Source organism: Prosopis cineraria, unplaced genomic scaffold, assembly GCF_029017545.1.
Source record: "Prosopis cineraria cultivar Desert tree isolate PC_DT_omini unplaced genomic scaffold, ASM2901754v1 PC11, whole genome shotgun sequence".
Taxonomy (NCBI): Eukaryota; Viridiplantae; Streptophyta; class Magnoliopsida; order Fabales; family Fabaceae; genus Prosopis; species Prosopis cineraria.
The window spans coordinates 52,245-71,044 of NW_026555342.1; the positions used below are offsets into that span (position 1 = coordinate 52,245).

General features: G+C 35.5%; 5 protein-coding genes across 5 annotated transcripts; 1 reads left to right on the forward strand and 4 right to left on the reverse strand.

The window, feature by feature from the left end:
* Nucleotides 1-396: 396 nt before the first annotated feature.
* Nucleotides 397-3,030, reverse strand: LOC129285159 (disease resistance protein UNI-like). The gene is made up of 2 exons (XM_054920730.1): nucleotides 2,919-3,030; nucleotides 397-2,355 (listed from the first exon to the last, which is right to left on the reverse strand). The coding sequence occupies exon 2, from the start codon at nucleotides 2,336-2,338 to the stop codon at nucleotides 497-499; it is 1,842 nt and encodes a 613-aa protein (XP_054776705.1). The 5' UTR covers nucleotides 2,339-2,355; nucleotides 2,919-3,030; the 3' UTR covers nucleotides 397-496.
* A 2,272-nt stretch (nucleotides 3,031-5,302) lies between these two features.
* LOC129285550 (disease resistance protein RPS2-like) lies at nucleotides 5,303-7,943 on the forward strand. Its single transcript, XM_054921285.1, has 3 exons — nucleotides 5,303-6,947; nucleotides 7,188-7,353; nucleotides 7,877-7,943. Exons 1-3 carry the CDS (start codon nucleotides 5,303-5,305, stop codon nucleotides 7,941-7,943), a joined length of 1,878 nt encoding a protein of 625 aa, XP_054777260.1.
* A 1,029-nt stretch (nucleotides 7,944-8,972) lies between these two features.
* On the reverse strand, nucleotides 8,973-9,872 carry LOC129285551 (uncharacterized). Its single transcript, XM_054921287.1, has one exon. It carries the CDS (start codon nucleotides 9,870-9,872, stop codon nucleotides 8,973-8,975), a length of 900 nt encoding a protein of 299 aa, XP_054777262.1.
* Nucleotides 9,873-11,046: 1,174 nt separating this feature from the next.
* On the reverse strand, nucleotides 11,047-14,447 carry LOC129285552 (uncharacterized). Its single transcript, XM_054921288.1, has 6 exons — nucleotides 14,333-14,447; nucleotides 14,165-14,266; nucleotides 13,628-13,723; nucleotides 13,079-13,520; nucleotides 12,066-12,994; nucleotides 11,047-11,963 (listed from the first exon to the last, which is right to left on the reverse strand). Exons 1-6 carry the CDS (start codon nucleotides 14,445-14,447, stop codon nucleotides 11,047-11,049), a joined length of 2,601 nt encoding a protein of 866 aa, XP_054777263.1.
* Nucleotides 14,448-15,574: 1,127 nt separating this feature from the next.
* Nucleotides 15,575-18,243, reverse strand: LOC129285553 (uncharacterized). Its single transcript, XM_054921289.1, has 10 exons — nucleotides 18,091-18,243; nucleotides 17,716-17,995; nucleotides 17,542-17,638; nucleotides 17,322-17,446; nucleotides 17,055-17,139; nucleotides 16,797-16,932; nucleotides 16,589-16,715; nucleotides 16,381-16,477; nucleotides 16,087-16,315; nucleotides 15,575-15,898 (listed from the first exon to the last, which is right to left on the reverse strand). Exons 1-10 carry the CDS (start codon nucleotides 18,241-18,243, stop codon nucleotides 15,575-15,577), a joined length of 1,653 nt encoding a protein of 550 aa, XP_054777264.1.
* Nucleotides 18,244-18,800: the final 557 nt, after the last annotated feature.

An 18,800-nucleotide genomic window follows, 5' to 3' on the forward strand; every position in this document is an offset into this window, starting at 1 on the left:
AATTCTAATGCATCAGTATGAGGAAGTATAAACACTAATTGCAGGAGTATCCTCGCGTCCGCCGTTGTTATATCTTAAATATTTGGGAATTCTGTACTCAAAAGATTCAAGAATCGAAGGACGCTTAGAGTTTTGACATCCGACAAAGAATCGGAATGAACTGAATTGCTCACCAGATCTCCTTGTTAGAAGATTTTCAAGATATTTTTGAAGTGGGAAAACTGAACCTAAGGTTGGTTAGATTTTCCAGAGAAGCTAACTGCTGCTGCTGCATCACATTAGCGGCATCATTACACCATTCTGGTATGAAACCACTTCAATTATCAATTCTATCTAATTTTTGAAGCCTTGAGAGTGCACCATAATCAGCATTGACAGCTGTAATCTGTCATCTTCACTTTGATCTACAATTTTAATGTATGGGATTCGCAAGCACCTTAAATTGGTCAAGTATCCAATATCAGATGATAAGAAGGCCACTTTGGTTCCTCGAATGTCAAGGACCTTCAAGCCGTTCAAGATATCTTAATCCACAATTCAACAATGTCAGATGCTCACAATCATTAAGATATAGTCCTCGAAGACCAGTCAGCTTAGATACAGATGATGGCAGACTTTTAAGTCCGGTACCATATAAATCTAACACCAGCAGATTTCTCATATGCTTCTTGAAAAATGTTCTAGGAATTGTAGATAACTCCAGATTCTTCTGCAACAATAATGTCTCAAGCTTACTACAATCTTGGTCTATTGGTAAAGCCTGCAAATTGCTGTCAATCAAAGATACCCACCTAGCATTTTTCCAAGATTTTGATGTTGCAGGTTCCCCAAGTTCCTCCCTAGACTGGACATAAGAATTACACTCGGGATACTTAGAAGATATGTATGAAGCAAGTTGTTTCATACAATCATTCATGCTGACATATATCATTTGTTTTCCTTTTTCTAGTAATGAGACATTAGTGAGGTGCTCTAGTACTGCATAACCACGGTCACGTGCCTTTTGGTATTTTCTTGTACCATTGACATCACCAAGGAAGTCCTGAGCTGCCAAGCACTCCACCAAATAATCGCTGTAAACCTTGCTACCCGCAGGGTACAATGAAGCATACAGAAAGCATTTCTGTTTCTTTTCGTCTTTCAACTCATCATAGCAGAATGTCAAGAATGAGTACAACTCATTCACACCCTCATTTTCATAATCTGGCCATCGTTCTTCAAGATCTTCCAGCCCTGCCCTCCAACTTGAAGCACTCCCTTTCAATTTGAAAGAACGTGCTATCTTATGTATTAGTAGTGGAAGGCAAGAACACTTGTCACATACACGTTGAGCAATCTCTGGTATGTCTGGCCGGTCAATTATAGGACCAACAGTATCTCGAAACATCTTCCATGCCTCATCACGAGATAATGGCTCAACCTTGATCAACCTGTCTGCTTCATTCAAGGTACAAACCTGTTGATGTTGAGCAGTCATCACAACCTTACTATGATTGTCATTGTTTGGAATTCCTAGCTGACTCAGATCAATAGAATCCACTACTCCATCAAAAATCAACAAATACTTCTTATTCTTCAGATCTTCATGGATTTTTCTAGCAATATCTTCAGGGTCATTGATCCCTTTGGTGTCCACCTTCAATCGCCTTGCAATTTTTTGTTGGAGTTCAAGATGAGTCTCATCATCCGAGACTCTCACAAAAATGACAATATCAAACAACTTGGCAACCTCTTCATGATTGTTCAAATTCTGCATTATTGCTGTTTTCCCCACCCCTTTCAATCCATAAACTCCAATGGCTTTTATTTTACTATTTTTAACCAATTCCAAAACTTTTTCCAGTGCACCTTGTAGGGTAGGATAACCTGCAATACGAGGAGCATTTAACATCTTTAAGATACTCTCTGGAGGCTTGTCAACTTGAAAAACCATAGAACTTTTCTTTTTAACTAGTTGCTTAATTGCAACAATCATTTTTTCCATCTCTGAAGACAGACTTGGTCTAAGCCAAAATCGGTTTGAAGTTTGCATTTCTGCTTCATATTTGGCCACCAAATCATTCACTTCTTCATCAACCTCTGATGCCTCAGTGATCCATAAGCTGTAAGAACTTGTGGTATCTTTCTCTCTACATCTCTGAACTTCCCTCTCTATGTCATTTCTGAGGGAACGCAGCAACAGCCTTTCTTGCTTTAAGTCTTCATATTTCTCTTCCAAATTAGTGAAAGCCCGAAGAGTGTCTGTCACTGCATCTGTTGAAACCTGCCATCCAACCTGCTTGACCAGCTCTCCTGCTATCTCTCCAACAGCAGAGACAGTGTTTCTGATCCCATTCATGGTGAAACTTCAAATTCCTAGAATGATTAGTGATTCAACAGAAGATGTTAACGAAGATATGTGTGGTACATAGAATTCTCCACAAGATCAAACATGTTACATATTCATTTCATTTCACTGCGATGTGTTTGTACACGCACATACATGTATGGAATATGTATGTGTGCCTCAACCGCGAATACACACGTAGTATAGTACGATACCGAACAGTTACTTCTAAATTTATATAACTATTTTTTTCTTGCATAAAAAATATAATCAATCTACGAGCTTCACAAATACTATCAACGAATGTGATATGGGAATCCATTCAATAAAACAGACATTTCGGGGTTATAAGGAAACGAATCATATTGGAATATGTAAGACAGAGAGAATATTACAATTTCAACGCAAGTATTCTAGTGATTATATTTCCAGCTGGTGGAGGACAAGAGTCTGAGTTGGGGAGTTTCAGAGTTGTTCATCTTAGTAGAAATCAAGCTCATAAATAAAAATAGAAGAGGGCCAACAAAGAAAATATAGGAAATGCTTTAATTAAAATCTTATAAGGAAAAGAAAAAGTAAAGAGTAATTATACCTGGTTTGGACCAGAGATGAAAAGATGAAATCCACCAGTTTGAGATAGATAGAGTGCTTCTGAGTGATCACAATTCACAAGCTCGAGTGGATCAAGAAAAGACAGAAGCATAATTTTGGGTCAACGCGCGAAACAAGAAGGAAGTCAGCCTAACAATGAAACGCTGCCGTATCACACGAAAGGTAAAATACAACGAAAACACCGGTTTGGACCTTCGAACTTAGGATAATGGGATTGGGATGACGTAGAGCAAGTCCTCTAGCAAATAATATTAAGAGAGAATTACTATAGAATCCCACATAAATTACTGTTATTTATAAATCATGTTTTATTAGAAGTAAAGAAAATTTTAAATTTTATTAATTTTATTTTGAAATTTAACAATGTTTCACCTTTACTCTTAATAAGAATAAAAAGAGTTATTTTTAATAATTGACAGAACCTTTAGGTAGTTAGAATGTTTATATGGGATTTTATAATGATTTTTCTAAGAATTAATGAGTAATGGCACATCTCTATCCAGTGTCCACGTACGTAAGAAATGATTTTTTTTTTTTCTAAAAAAGCGAAGTTACATGGAAGTTTCCACTTATAACTCATGTTGAGCGGTTCAATTATTGAGCAAGCAGTGGAATTTAGAATTAGATGGCTGCAACATGCAAGTGCTTGAGTTGACTGTAGAGGGCGACTCCTCTGATCTCTAGATCTCCACTCAGCTGGCGGAGGCTTGGGCTTCATCGACTCAAGAGCCAACATACACCTCATCTTATTGCTTCCTGCTGCCTGGTTCAGTTGTTTGACTTTGTCTTCATCCATATTTCTCTTATGTTTTTTCACTTTCAACATGCTTCATTTATGATTTCTAATAAAGAATAAAAGAAATATATATCTATAATTCACAAAAATAGTTGTCATTTATATTTGAGTTGCCCCCCTCTCTTTGTATTTTCTCAATCAGTTCAGTTGCCCCCCCCCCCAAAAAAAAAAAAAAACAAGTGTTTAGATCTTACTTTTCATCCTTGACAATAAAGAGATTTCAAACATGCACTCAAGTTTTGTGACTTTGTCCATTAATGAAAAGGTTAATGGCACTACTGAAAATTGATCTTTAATAATAAAATTTGTCATCACGTTTGAGGGGAAAAAAAAATGAAGCACTTGGTACTAATTAAGGAGGCATGTTTTCTTTATAATGAAAAAAAAATCATGAGGTATTAATTATATTTTTTTTCAATATTATCCTTATTTAAAATTATTAAGAGTGAATGTAATATAAATTTAAAATTTTTTCATTTAAATATAGGTGAAAGTGAGAGTTTATTTTTTCACACAAAATTAATAACTTAACTACCTCTCCTTAATTTTGGTGAGATAAAGGTGGGAACCTGAAAATTAAAAGAGGCTTGAAAAATTATTTGGTCCTTGTTCTTATAAGATATTCTATGCGGTAAGGAAGTTGACAAAAGATTAGGTTTGTTCTTCAAAAATATTCCTTGGGAGTTCTAATTAATGGAATCATTTCGCAGGAAAACACAACACTTCATTTTTGAGGTCCTATGGAGGTTAGATTTCATGATCAGATGGATTTAGATGAGATGTCCTACGGCATCATCAAATCGCCTCCATTGCCCAGAAAGCTTTCAAATTTCATGAGGGAGCAGAAGAAAAAACTGTTGAGGCTAGACAGAATAAGAGATGTTGTCAGCCTCTGGTTGAGTTATCCTACGAGAACAGTGCATGATAGCAAACTTAAGACTTGGATTCATCGACTTTCAAATGCTCATGATTCAGTAGCAGAAAAATACAGTCTAATCCAGGAGGACCCGCTTCATTATTTGGAAGGACTTGTGCCGATAGAAATGATGATGGAGATTGAGACAGAAGCAGGAGGTAGTTCCATGTTTGATCATAATAAGATACCAGATGCCATTCTCAATTTAGCTGCTGATCTTGCTATAAATCAATTGGTTCAAATCCTACTTTCTGGGGAAGATCATGCTCTCAACATTCACCGTGTCATGTTTTGTACCAGAAATAATCCTGAACGAAGAGAAGTTTTCAGAAAAATGAAAGTAGCTCTAAAGGATATGGAGAAAATGCCTCGTTTTAATGAAGTCATCCATGGAATCTTGTGGATTGATGTGTCATTATATAAAAGCCAAGGACAAAAGTAGAGGTCCTTGTTGGACCACATATATGTCAACAGCTTCAGCTTCTAAAGTCCAGGGAGACTATTCTCCCAAGTATGATCTACGAAAAATATGTAGTGATTTTGTTGGATGGGGATGGTCAGAAGACTATAGATCTGCGAAAAGTGAGTTTGCCTGCAGACACATGTATGCCAGTCATGGTGTTGGTCACAACTGAATTTCAAAAGCAGGCAAATGATGAAAAACAAGTGCAATGGATCTGACAATCAGAACAAAGGATCATTTGTTGCCATGGAAAGTCTTTTGTCAAAATGTAGGCAAAAAGCTGGTTTTTTCATCCAGTGTCATCCAGAAAATTGCAATGCGTATAGTTCAAGAATGTGGTGGGATTTTTTGGCCACTGTCCTTGTGGCAAAGTCGTTGAAGAACGAGGAAGATGTCAAGCTTTGGAAACTTGCACTCCACAAGTTGCGTTTCCTTAACCCTGGTATATGCATTCAGGGGGTAAGCAAAGTTATGGTAACTACATTCATAAACTTCATCTGGAATGATATGAATCAAATGCTAAAGCATTGCCTAATGAGTTGCTTATTCATCCCAGATATCAAAACTGGGAAGTTCTCTGATGAATTAATGCATTGTTGGATTTCTCATCAGTTAACAGATGATCAAGAAGCTGTGCATAAGTTGAGAGAGCTTGTAGAACGCTTTATCTTACTAAACAATCAATTAAATGATAAGTATGTCAAGTTGCCAGAAGACATACATGCTATTTTGCATTCACTGAATACCATGACCCCTTGGTTCATGAAAAAATCTGGGTTGGGATTGACTGAGCCGCCAAATGATGAGCTCTGGCATAGTGTTGTACATATGGAACTTGCAAACAATAAACTGTCTGAGCTGCCTTTGTCACCAAACTGCCCTGAACTCAAAGTTTTATTGCTTCAGGGAAATGCTGATCTAACAAGAATTCCAAATATGTTTTTCTTTAAAATGCCCTTACTTTGTATCTTGGACTTATCTTACACTAGCGTACGAGAACTACCAGATTCTCTGTTTGAGTTGGAGCAGCTCATTGCACTATATATGAAAGGTTGTAAATGCTTCATGAAATTATCGCCAAAGATTGGGAAATTGAAGAAACTTGAAAAGCTTGATCTTGATGGAACTCAAATCACCCATATGCCAAAAGAGATGCAAGAGTTGACGAATCTTCAAAGCTTGTTCATTTGCTTCTATGAATATCGTGGCAAGAAAAACAAGCGATATACACAGTCAACAATTATTCCATCCGAGGTAATCTCAAAACTTAAGGGGCTGAACCATTTAAGTATTGATGTAAACCCTGATGATGAGCAGTGGTATGAGAATGTACGAGACATTCTTCCAGAAATATTGGGATTAGGGCATTTGCTGACTCTTAGCTTATATATCCCACATCTAGAACTTTTGAAGTTCATACCTGACAGTGTCTTTGAGGTTGATTTTAGATTTATTGTTGGTAGGCATATGCAAAGGATCATATCAAGCACACCATCCACATGTGAGGCAAAATTTAAAGAGAGTGGTTGTAGCTTGAAGTTTGTGAATGGTGATGGCGTTCCTTATGAAATTAAAAGGCTAGTTGGGCACAGCAAGGCCTTATTTCTGGAGAGACATAAGACAATCCAGAATCTATCGGAATTTAAAATGATGAATTTAGAACAGTTGCGTGTATTTATTTTGGCAGAATGCAGAGAAATGCAAACAGTTGTTGATGCAAGACAATCAAATAGTGGTGATGATACTTTCTCACACTTGCTATATTTACACGTGTCGCACATGAGGAGTTTAAGAAGCATATGGGAAGGGCCGACGCCACCTCGCAGCTTTTTTGGTATGCTGAAGTCTTTAGTATTGCAAAATTGCCCTGAGTTAAAAATTGTCTTCACCATGGACTTTTTGGGAAATCTTTCACTTTTGAAGGAGGTTATCGTCAAGGATTGTCCCAAAGTAACCTCCTTGATAAGTGATGGATCATTTAGATGTAAAGGACAGATTTTCCTCCCTAAACTGAGCAAGATAATGCTTCTCCATCTTCCTGAGTTGATCACCATTTCCAATGGATATCACTTAGGTCTAAACTTGGAAAAAATGGCAATTTATGATTGCCCAAAGCTCCAAAGCCTTTCTAAGAAGGAACTGTCAAGCCAAAATCTGAAGCTCATTAAAGGAGAAACCAAGTGGTGTGACGCACTGCAATGGAGCAAAGAAGAATGGGGAATATCATGCCGGCCATCCAAGTTTGATTGCATCTTTTCATTAATTGATAATCAGATTGACATAACTAGATGTTATGCCCCGTGCGTTGCACGGATAATTTATGTTATTTGTAACTTTAAATTGTATAATTGTTAAAGTCTAAAAGATCTCTGTCTCTTTGATTGGATAATGAATAGTAAATTAATTTCTTGATGTTATTGTATTTTTATAGTGGTGTTGATATGAAGAAAATATTATTGTTATATTGTCACTGTTTGTAGTATATTGCAAATGAAATTGGAAGTTTGCTCTTCATTGATTGTTAAGAATTGATGTTGATGGTCAAGGGGAGAGGTGATTTTTTGTTGGTTGAATTGTATTCATTTCAAGTTGTCAGTGTGCATTTTCCTTGAAGAACGTAGTGGATTGAATGTTTTTTGAAAAAAATTTTGCGATGTTAATGAGTTGTGTCTGTACTGTGAGAGAAATTAACAGTTGTAAAACTTGAGTTTGACTTCTTAACTGGTTGTCCTCAATGATGAACGTGAGTTCAATATTATGTAGGGCATTAAGTTTGATCACTTTGGGTCGATTAATACGCTTGAGCACAGCGCAAACATCTGTGTCGTAAGTAGAACGTATTACACTATATCTAATGGATAGCTAATATTATTTGGTAATATTAGGTGTGGGAACATTTAGTACCTTTGGCAATGGAGTCATTAACCCACGAGCCTATTAGATCAGCAATTTGTATGAAACGAAATGCACATTGTGGGAGGTTTAGTTGATGCTCCTTCACTGTTGTTTTTTGATGGAACATAATGTGATATTGTGAGTGTATGGCGTCGACATCACGCTAAATAGTCATGTATGTAGTAAATGGAAGGGATGAAAGTTGAAGGCCTGTTCGGTGAAGTGAAGTTAATGTGGAGTAGAAAGGAACTTTGTGACATTAATAAATGGTTCTTCTATCATGTGTGGGAAAAATAATATCTAATTAATAATTAAAAGAAGAGTCAATTAATTATAAGAAATGAAAATGAATATTTGTAGAATTAATTTGAAGAAGGGTCAATTTTTTGTTGTTAACAGTTGTATAAGTATGAAAGATGATTTATTGAAGTGGAAATAGCTGTGGGGTGTTCAAATGAATTAGATTTTTTAGACATGTTAAGCATGAAAAGATTTTTTAGACATGTTAATTGTATCTAAACAGTGACTCATCCCTATGAATGAAGCATGAAAATCTAGTCAGAATAGAAAAGCTAATTCATCAGTCCTATCAATTATGCTTTGCTTGTGCTGTTGAAGTAATGTCATAACCATTTAGAAGAAAGGTAATGTTTTGTTAAAGGAAAAGTTTTGCTGATTTTTAGAAGGGAAATTAAATGTTTTTTGAAAGATGAAATTGATTATCTTTTTTTATTATCTTCTTTGAAGAGTAAAAGATTGAGAAATTTCAAAACAAATGGAGAATGAATAAGGAAATTGAAGGCTCAATTGGAAAATATTACTTGATAAATAAAATTGAAGAGAATAGAAACTTGTTTTCTTGTCATGCTTGTTATTGTTTTTGAGAAGTGATGATATTCATTCGAATTGAGGAAGAAGCAACTGAAGTGTCACCTAATCTTCGATAGGGTAGGTAGATTATTTCTCAAGAGAAGGATTTAGAATCTAAATTGCAGAATATCTCCTTAAAAACAACATTTAAAGTGCTTGATCTTGGTTGCTGATTTGAATCATGAATGAGAATATGTAGTCCTTTCCTAGATTTCACCCTTGAGAGTGCAACATATAGTTGACCATGAGAGAAGACTGGCTTTGGTAGGTAGAGTCCAACATGTTGTAAGGACTGTCCTTGGCTTTTATTTATTGTCATAGCAAATGACAGTATGATTGGAAATTGCCTTCGCTGCATAAGAAATGGTAATTTTGTCTCTGAAGGATTCATGTCCATCCGATGGAGTAGCACCTCATTATTGGCATTTGTTCCATTGAGTGTTGTTGCTTTCAAGACATGCTTCCCAAGGAATGTGATTCGTAGCCGAGTTCCATTGCATAATCCACTCGCTTGATCTATATTTCGTAGAAGCATAACCGGTGTGCCAATCTTTAAAGTGAGTTTATGTGGAGGTAAGCCAGAGCAATTGATTGTATTGAGAAATTCAGTTGTGTATAAGTCATCAATGGAGTCATTATCCTGTTCTATTTTTGGAACTGAATCTGCACTGAAGTAGTCGACTGGTTGACCAGGCAATAATGAGCACATATAATCATTCAACTGATTCACAGTTTCTATTGTAGGAGCTAAAATTGCCCTATCATTGAAGTATTTGGAGTCAGATAAGTGTTGGAGCAAATCTGGATAAGTGGAATTGACTATAGCTTCGAGGGGATTGTAGTATTTTGTAATTAACAACTCAGGAGGAATTTCTATCTCTGCCATGCCATCATTAGGAAGTGATAAGTTTCCGTCACCAACATCAAGTAACCAATTGGCAAACTGATTAATTTCTGCAGTTGTTTCAAGTGTCAAAGCAGTAGAAAGGCGCATGTTTTTTGTGAGTTTGAAGATTGTGCAACTATTCCACAAGTATGAAGAGTTAATAGAGGCATTCACAATATCAGCTCTGGCTCCTTTTGGAATAACTGGTAATATTTGTCAAAATCACCTCCCATAACAACACATTTACCTCCAAATGGTTCATCAATGAACATAATGTCTCTTAATGATCTATCAAAGGCTTCAATGCAATGTCGTTTGATCATTGGTGCTTCATCCCATATAATCAAAGTTGTTTCTCTTAGAAGGTTAGCAAGTGGTGAACTGTGCTTGATGTTACATGTGGAGTTTCATTAATCTCAATTGGAATCACAAATCGAGAGTGAGCTGTTCTTCCTGAAGGTAATAGTGTTGCTGCAATAGCACTGGATGCAACAGCTAAAACAATTTGCCCTTTGGCACGAATTGTTGTGATTAATGCATTCCAAAGGAATGTTTTCCCAGTCCCACCATAACCATAGACAAAGAAGAATCCTTGTGATGAAGTGCCAATGGAAGACATAATTGAATGAAAAATAGTTTTCTGTTCTTCAGTTAAAGAGGAGATTAGCTTTTGACTCTCGAGCTGTAAATTTTCTCTGTTGACATTTAATTCGTGCATGATAAGGTGGTTGGTAACATCAATGTGCTTGTGAGCTTCAAGCCTTGGTAGGGTAGGGTAGTCAATCAAGCTTTTTCCATTCGCTTGTAATAATTGATTTATTTCAAACAATGCAGCTTGTTGCTTCTGTGCATATGAAAAGACAATATCTGCATGTAGATGATATTTTATGGTCAAAGAAGAAGTAACATTTGAAATCTATTCAGTTGTATATTATAGTTAGTAAATTAATTGTTGAGGAAAGATTGAATGAAGATCAAACCTGTTAGTTCTTGATTGTTATGTGGTGTGTAGTAGATGTCATCAAATAGAAGTTCAGCTGATCTTTCCCATACATTCTTTGGATCAGTGAGACAATGGCACAAAAGCATGCTGACAAAGAATTTTCTCAAATAGTGCCCTGATGCCCAGTTTGCAGCTTCTTTGATTGCATCAATATATTCAATGTCATCTTCTAATAATCCCATAGCATGACAAGCAGACTTGAAAGTTGGATAGATAATATTTTCAATTGTTCTGATCTCTTTATATGATCTTGGGCCTTTGACCTTAGTTAAGAGGACTCTAAGATAGTAGAATTCTCCTGAAGAAGGAGATGCATGAGTCATCCGTCCAACTGCAAATCCACGCTTTCTTTTTGTCCAGATCTTCTTTTTTTTTGTCAAAGACATAGTAATGTGGGAATTCAAGATATGTTAAAGCTCGTGCATCTTCATTGGTTTTGTTGCATTCCATCCATGCTAAGAATTGTGATTCTTTGATTCTTGGCTTTTTCAGGACTTCCTTCACAGTTTGACCTCCTTTGTACAATACTGTTTGCTGATTTGGCAAATGGAAGCTCAATCTTTCAACAGATGGATATCGATGATGAATGTCAAATGCAAAAATTCTCCAAGCAGCTTCACATGAGGAAATATATCTAAAATCATAGTAGTGTTTAATTTCATCAAAGATTCCATGAGGATTTGCTGATTGATCATTGTTGTATATTCCTGCAATGACTCGATCATTTCCTTTGCTGATATATTTGAAGAGATATTTAATAGATGTTGACTGGTTTGTTTTCTCAACATTTATATGAGCTGTAAAAAGTTCAAGGAGTCTTGGATTATATGGAACAACATAGCGGCTATCAAGAGGGGTTCCTTTTCTTTCAACTGTTCTTCCATCATTCCTTCTCCTGTATGTAGGATATCCGTTATCATCAAGAATAGTTTCTTCAACAAATTTCTTTGGAAAATATTTGCTACACTTCCCTTCTTTCATACAAGGTGATCTTGGATTGCTGTGACCACATGGTCCATGGATCATGTAACTTGCAACTAAATCATAAAGAAGAGGAGATGTGTTCTTGTTTGGGATTTCTGTAGAAATAAGCTCATCAACATGTTCAGCATCTTTGATCTTGTCAGCTGGATCTAGGAAAAGAATGATGTGTGCATGTGGCAATCCTCTCTTTTGAAATTCAATGGCATAAATTTCTGCATAAATATTTTACACAGAATAGTTATTGAAATATACTTTTTAAATAAAATAGTATGAAAAGTAGAAATGGCAGTGACTGTGAAGTAAGAATTTCTAACCTGCTTTAATTCTTCCAAAAATTTTCTCCTGCTTTATAACTTGTAGCAATGACTGAAGTTTCATCTTGAAAACTCTACAAAGGATATCTGGTCGATCTGATGGATGTAAAGAATTTTTAGCACAAAATCGTTGTATTTCAGGCCAAGCTGGATTGCAAGTAAAAGTTATGAAAATATCAGGGTATCCTGCCCAACGACAAATTGCCATAGCATCTTGATAATTTTGGATCATATATCTTGCACCACCTGTAAATGAAGAAGGTAGTATGACTCTCTTTCCAGTTGCTGAAGCATTTCTTTCTCCTCTAAAAAGTGCATCAGATAAACCTTGATACAAGTCAACTTGAAGTTCTTGTTGATGCATTTTGATGTAATCAATTCTTTGTGATTCCATCATTGTGAATCCATCAACAACAAATTGTTGGCAGAGTCGTTTTGCATGGAGTATTGCTGAAACTTCTTGAGATCTGCTCATCAATCGATATGCAAGATATTCACGTATAGTAACTGTCTTGACATATTTTGAGCTATTGGTTGATGAGTTGTGACAGTGTTTGACATTGGAATTGTAACCACCTTGACTAAAAGGAAAGAGCAATGGATATTGCAATGGAAGGTAGCAGTAATGCAGCTCATGTATTCTTTGAAGTGTGCCACAAGTCTTTTCAACAATAATGTCTCTCTTGTCATATGAACTGTCAAAATCACCCAGAATCAGTGCTGCAACTTCTGATGTGGTCGGGAGATTATAAGTTTGCTGTTCAGTTGAACAATTTCTGATAAGGCGCAGTCGCAATTTTGTTTGTTGTTGTTCTTGTAAGATTTGAGATGCCAATCTGTATTGTTTCACATAGGGGTTATGTTGATCAAGACAGTCTTTGATCATGGCAATAATTTCAGGACTAATACTGGATGATTTTTCATGTCGACTGCAATTACATGAATGAAATAAGCTGTGTAGTATGAGGAAAAAAAATAAATGTAACTAACGGTGAGCATAAAAGGAACATTACCTCACAGCTGATATGCGGTTGGTGATTTCATTGTCTGTGTCATAGATATATAGTTGTGAGTAGACTGGTTTTGATCCCTCTATAGGTAACAAACTTCCAATTGTATGGTAGTTTTGCCCATTTAGTACAAATGCATATGGTCCTCCTCCTGAATTGATTACATGGTGAATTTTTCCTCCCATTGAAGTGAAGGAGAACATGTTATTGTATGCTCGAATATTTGCAAGAAAATTCTTAGAGGTTGGACATGATTTGTTGAAGAAAAGGTCATTCAAAACTTTAGGTGGAGGCTTTAGGAGGGGCAGTTTAATTTTGCCATGGGAGCAGCACATAGAGAAAACTGGTTCTGTTGTTGATCCAACTCTCTTAACTCTTTCATTTAACCAAAGTAGTGCCCCACAGTAGCAGCATTGAAATGTAGGATCTCCTTCGTCTATATAACCTAGAGAAAAATCATTTAAAAATTATGTTCAACGGATAAAGGAAGGAGGAAGGGAGGTAAAGAGGATTTGAGTAGTAAGGAATTCTAAAAGCAAGTAGATATATCACCTGTGACAAATTGTGATTTTTGAGATGAGTTGGCTTCATTATCATCACTGTTTTTACTTTCTGTGTCATTATGGTTAAATGGATCTGCGGATGTATCTGTCAAAGTTGAGAGAAATTGCTAAAGAGACAAGGTGACATACTTTGGTTGGATATTCGTATGACTAATAATATAAAAGACTAATATGAACATATATTTGAATGCATGGTAATAAGTTAATGGAAGTTAGACATGAAAGATAGATACCTGTGGGGAATGGTAATTGAAACTTTAATGGAGGAGATGAAGTGCCAATTTTTGAATCAATAACTGTTGTAATTTGATGGGACGACCCTATGCTGTTATGCACTCTGTCTGGAAGATGATTTGGTGGAAAACTGTTTGGTGAAGTGAATCTGGAGGAGGTATGTTTTTTTTTGTTTCTTTGCTACTGTAGTGCATAAAATGTAAAAGAAATGAAATGACTTTTCAAAGAACATGACTGAAGTGATTGAAGTCTTTACTTTTTGGGACATTTATAAGAGAAATTAATTTCTAACCTGGGGTGCAATTGACATGATTTTCTGATTGTTTTAAATTCCGAAATCTAACACTCTTAACTGGAGTGATTTTGACTGTTGGATCTTCACACATTGCTCTACCTAAAGTGCAAGATCAATTATCAGAAAGCTGTGAAGAAGGAGAGGCTTTGAAAATTTTTAACATACCTTGATGGTTGGTTATGTCTTGAAGTGCATTGCATTCGTCCCTTACTTGCACAAAGGTTGACTGATAGTCATTTTCCAAGAGTCGAAATCTTTTGCTGTTAATTCTTCTTGTCATTGGATTCCAAAAATAGGTTGCTTTAAATTTTATGAAGTAGATATAGCCCCAAGATGTTTTAGTATGCTGTGGTGAAGGAACATAAAACAATAGGTAAGAAGAAATCTAAGAAGAAGTGACCTTTTTCGTGTGGTTGAAGTTGAAGTTGAGCTGGGAAGCAAAGAATGATGCACATGAAGTTTCTTGTTCTTAATGTCTGAAGGGGTCTGGAGTTGTATGCTGTTGAACAATAGCAGTAGGAAATGAATGTGTAATCTGGATATTAGGCGATAGCTACAAACATTGAATACATTTAGGAAATAGTAAGAAACAGAAAGAATGAATTAGAAATAGGGGGAAAACCTATGACAGGACTAAACATATTTGATTTTATTGAAACTTGGAAAAGAAGTTGAGGCAAGTTATTATTTTAGATAACCTGTTCAGATGACACAGTGATAGTTGAAGTATTGGACAATGTGCACTTTTATTCATAGTTTATTTTCTTTGAAATTTGTGCATGGACTTGTTGAGTTTATTGTTAATATGTTGTCAGAAAGTTAGTAGAACAGACATAATTTTTGCTGTTAGGAAAAGTGAATATATTATGTGAATATGTGACAAGTTATTAATGCAAGGATGGAATTACTTGCTCATTTTTAATGATGATATTTATTTTAAGAGAATGCATTTGATAATTGTTTTGTCTCTTTGTTGATCCATATATGATTAGGCAATTTTCGATAGCAATTTGACAATATAATAATGGTATTAATTTGTTTGATAGTTGGATATGATTTTTTTCTATATTAATGCAGGTGTTAACAGATTAACTTGATTAACTTGCTAAGAAAATATGATTACAGGGACAATGGAAATAAAAAGAATAAGAAATTTAAGAATGGATGTAATGAAATGAGATGAAGCAGTCGTGGTAAAAGTGAAGGAAATTTCATTGCTTGTTGAACTTCAAAGTAACTGAAAAAAAAAGAAGGCATATTACAGATGGAAAACGTAAAGAAACAAAGTTAAGTCCTAAGGCCTTAGATTAAAAAAAAAAGAACAGTACAATTGAGAAACTTAAGCAACTGAATTGAAATTTAGAGGCATAGACAAAATATATTTCATGAAAGTAGTGTCTAATTTGTCTAATATATCTTCTCTTGCTTGATTGTTTTGCGTGGCTTGGTTGTGGAGAAAAAAGGTGTTGGCATATCTGAGATGCCTGGGCAGTGATCTTTTAAAGTTTCTTTCTTGACAGCATGTCTTTTCTTTCCCTTAGTTGTTGGAGTAGTGAACAGCTGTGCAATTGGCATGTCATCATTTTCTCCTTGCTCATGTGCTGTATCTTGGTCAGCAGAAGTAGTGGATTGTGTTGGTGTTGTCTGGAATGACATTGTGTCTGAAACTTGTGAAGAAGCAATCTGTTGCAAGTTATCAGCAGAATTTACAATGAATGAAGGAGCCATTTCCTGTAAAGGAGGATTTCGTTCAATTAGAAATGAATGTGTTATAACAAACTTCTTGTTTGAGAGCTTTGTCACCATCAGAATCTTTAGGGGATTACAATTGGTTAAAATACAGTAATGTGTAAAAGTTAGTAACAGCAAATGAGATGAACACATGTAAAAAAGAGTTCAAAAATTTAGGTGCATCAAACCTGTTCAATTGTGTAGGTAAACTTGGAAAGCAAGTTCTCATTCTCTGTGTACTGAGATACACTTAGACTGGTCATGCGGTGCTGAATATTGTACTTTGTTACTTTGACCTTCAAGACCATAGTTCTTCCAACCAGAGAATTAAGTTGCTTGGGAAAGGAATGCAACTTTGCTTGCTTTAAAGTTAACATGGTGGAAAAAAGTAAAGCTGTTGGAAGAAATCCAGTAACACTAAATTAAAGGACAAAGATTGTAATGTGTATGAGATCAACCTCTATCAATTCATTTTTTAGAACAGTAGCGGTTGTGTAGAGTAGTTCCACAGCATGTCTATCAAAGAAGACAACTGATATATATCCAGAGGCATCAGAGATGGTGTAGTGGATTCGAAATCTGTTAAATGAAAAAGAGTTGTTAGGAAAGTTCGGTTTACAGCAATAGTATATAAAGGTTGAAATGTTGCTCTTCCATACTTTGGGCTAATATTGGTTATGCTCCGATTACAGATATTGCAAAATTGTTTATTGTTTTGCTCCATTGGTTTACTGGTGCAGATGTCACAACCATCATAAGTCCAACCATTTCCTGTTTGTAGTTTCTTGATGGTTCCCTTAATCAGAAATTCCTTTTCCTAGATATTATGAATTAGTAAGAAGTTGATAAAGATGGAAGTACAAGATAGTAGGAAAGTTAGTAGCAAAAGAAATATAACCTCGTCAATATGAGCAATATGTGATATTGGGAATCTGTCAGGAAATTGTAGAAGTGAAAGGGAAGAATTTTGACTTGTTTCACACTGAATTGTTTGTGTAAAGCTAAGAGATGATGTGTTTGTTGACTGTTGAAGCCTATACAATATGGAAACATTTCAATTCAATTAATTATTATTCTTGTTGTTGCTGTTATTAGAATGGAGAGCATTATTATATTGTAGTTAGAAATAATAACAGCAGAATGAAAGGCATTACACCTTTCAAGTAGGTCCTTTGCCTCTGGAATGTCAGGGTTAAAGGTGATCCTAGTAGCAGTGTAGGAGTTTGACAGTTGCAAAATTCCTAGTTAAAATTTATATTAATCAATAAAGGAATCATATAGAAATAGCACAGCAAAGATAAGAAATAGCAGAAGCACTTGGAAGACATTTCATAGATGGACTAAAAAGTATAGATCATAAAAGTAAAGAACTGATGAGAAGCTAAATAAATAAGAGAGTAAGGAAAGTTAAGGCGTGCAAAACCATTTTTCACACTGATCCTAGCAAATTGCATCAATACAATAATTGGTGGGTCCATGTCATCCTGCTTGGCCCAATATGTTTGTGTTGCAGTCTCTCCCCATAATAAGCAGTTAACAGTGACATCCCTGGATACAAATATTAATGAAAGAAAGAAACTAAGGCACATGCATAATAGGGTTAAAAGCAAAATATAGGTATAGAGAAATATGTGATAGTCTACTCTTCATCTGCTAAAGTATAGCTTAAACGATTTTGTGCTGCATTATCTGTCCTTGAGTCTATCAGATCACCAAATGATTTCAAAAAGCCAATGACATCTGTAGGGAGGAAAATAGCAGTTTAGTTGTTTCAATGAAATGAAAACGATAATATTGAAAGGTAAAAAGAAGCAAACCAATAAGAACTTCAGTGTTAAGTTCTTTTTTTTTCATGTCCTCGTGAAGTTTTGTAAAACAGACAAAGTTGAATGAATTGCGTGGAAGCTCAGCATCATGAGGTCTAATGTAAGTGTTAGGATGGAACTGCAGCCTCCATGGATGAGATGTGGGTCTATAAGGCCATGTGTTAGGTGAAATTGTGAAATTTTCAATGTAAATGATGTCTCCTTCAGATGGCTCTCGCTTATACTGCTCATGAAGTTGTTTGTTTGTGACTTCAGCATGTATCTTATTGCCCTGTTCATGATAGATACTTGAATGAGGAATGGAGAAGATATTAAATTCAGAAAGATAGGACAATAAAGCATGAAAGATAAAACATTTAATCTTACCTCTTCATCTATAAAAACGAACATAATACATGCTAAATGATGAGGGGGACTCTTATAGAGCTGGCACCACTTCCTAATCACTCTAACAATAAGGGAGGAAGCTTCTTTAGTGTCATCAATAGTCTTGACCAGTTCATAGTCCTCAGTAGCCATGGTAATTATACTGAAACTGCATAAAAGAAGGCATCAGAGAATTGAATTAGCGAATAAATAATTTCATAAAATGGTGCATGAATATTTCTTCATGAGAGGAAGAAAGAAATGACTTTGGAAAGTAAGTGTATAAAATAAAACTTAGGAATCACAGAAGGATATAGCAGAACAAAAAGCAATTACAAGTAAAGATAGAAATTGATTCTTGAGAGGTAGAGAAATAAGGAATCAGGAGCTGATATATATAGGCAGAACTGAAGAACAAATGAGAAGGTCAGGAGGCAGTAGTGGATTGTAGTAGGTGAAAAATGTGCGGTAAAACTGAAAGTTTTGATAGCATGTTTGAAAAGTTGGCGCTGCTACATGATTTAGTTGATTGGAAAGGAGTAACAACATAAATTGGGTAGGCGGGAAGGATGAAAAATGTGAAAGCACAGATAATTTTGAATTCATTAATGAAAGCTATTGTACATGTGGACATGAAAGAGGATGAACATGCTGCACATTTGGAGAAGACAAAAATACTGGGATTCAAGACTTCAGAAGAGTAATTTGTT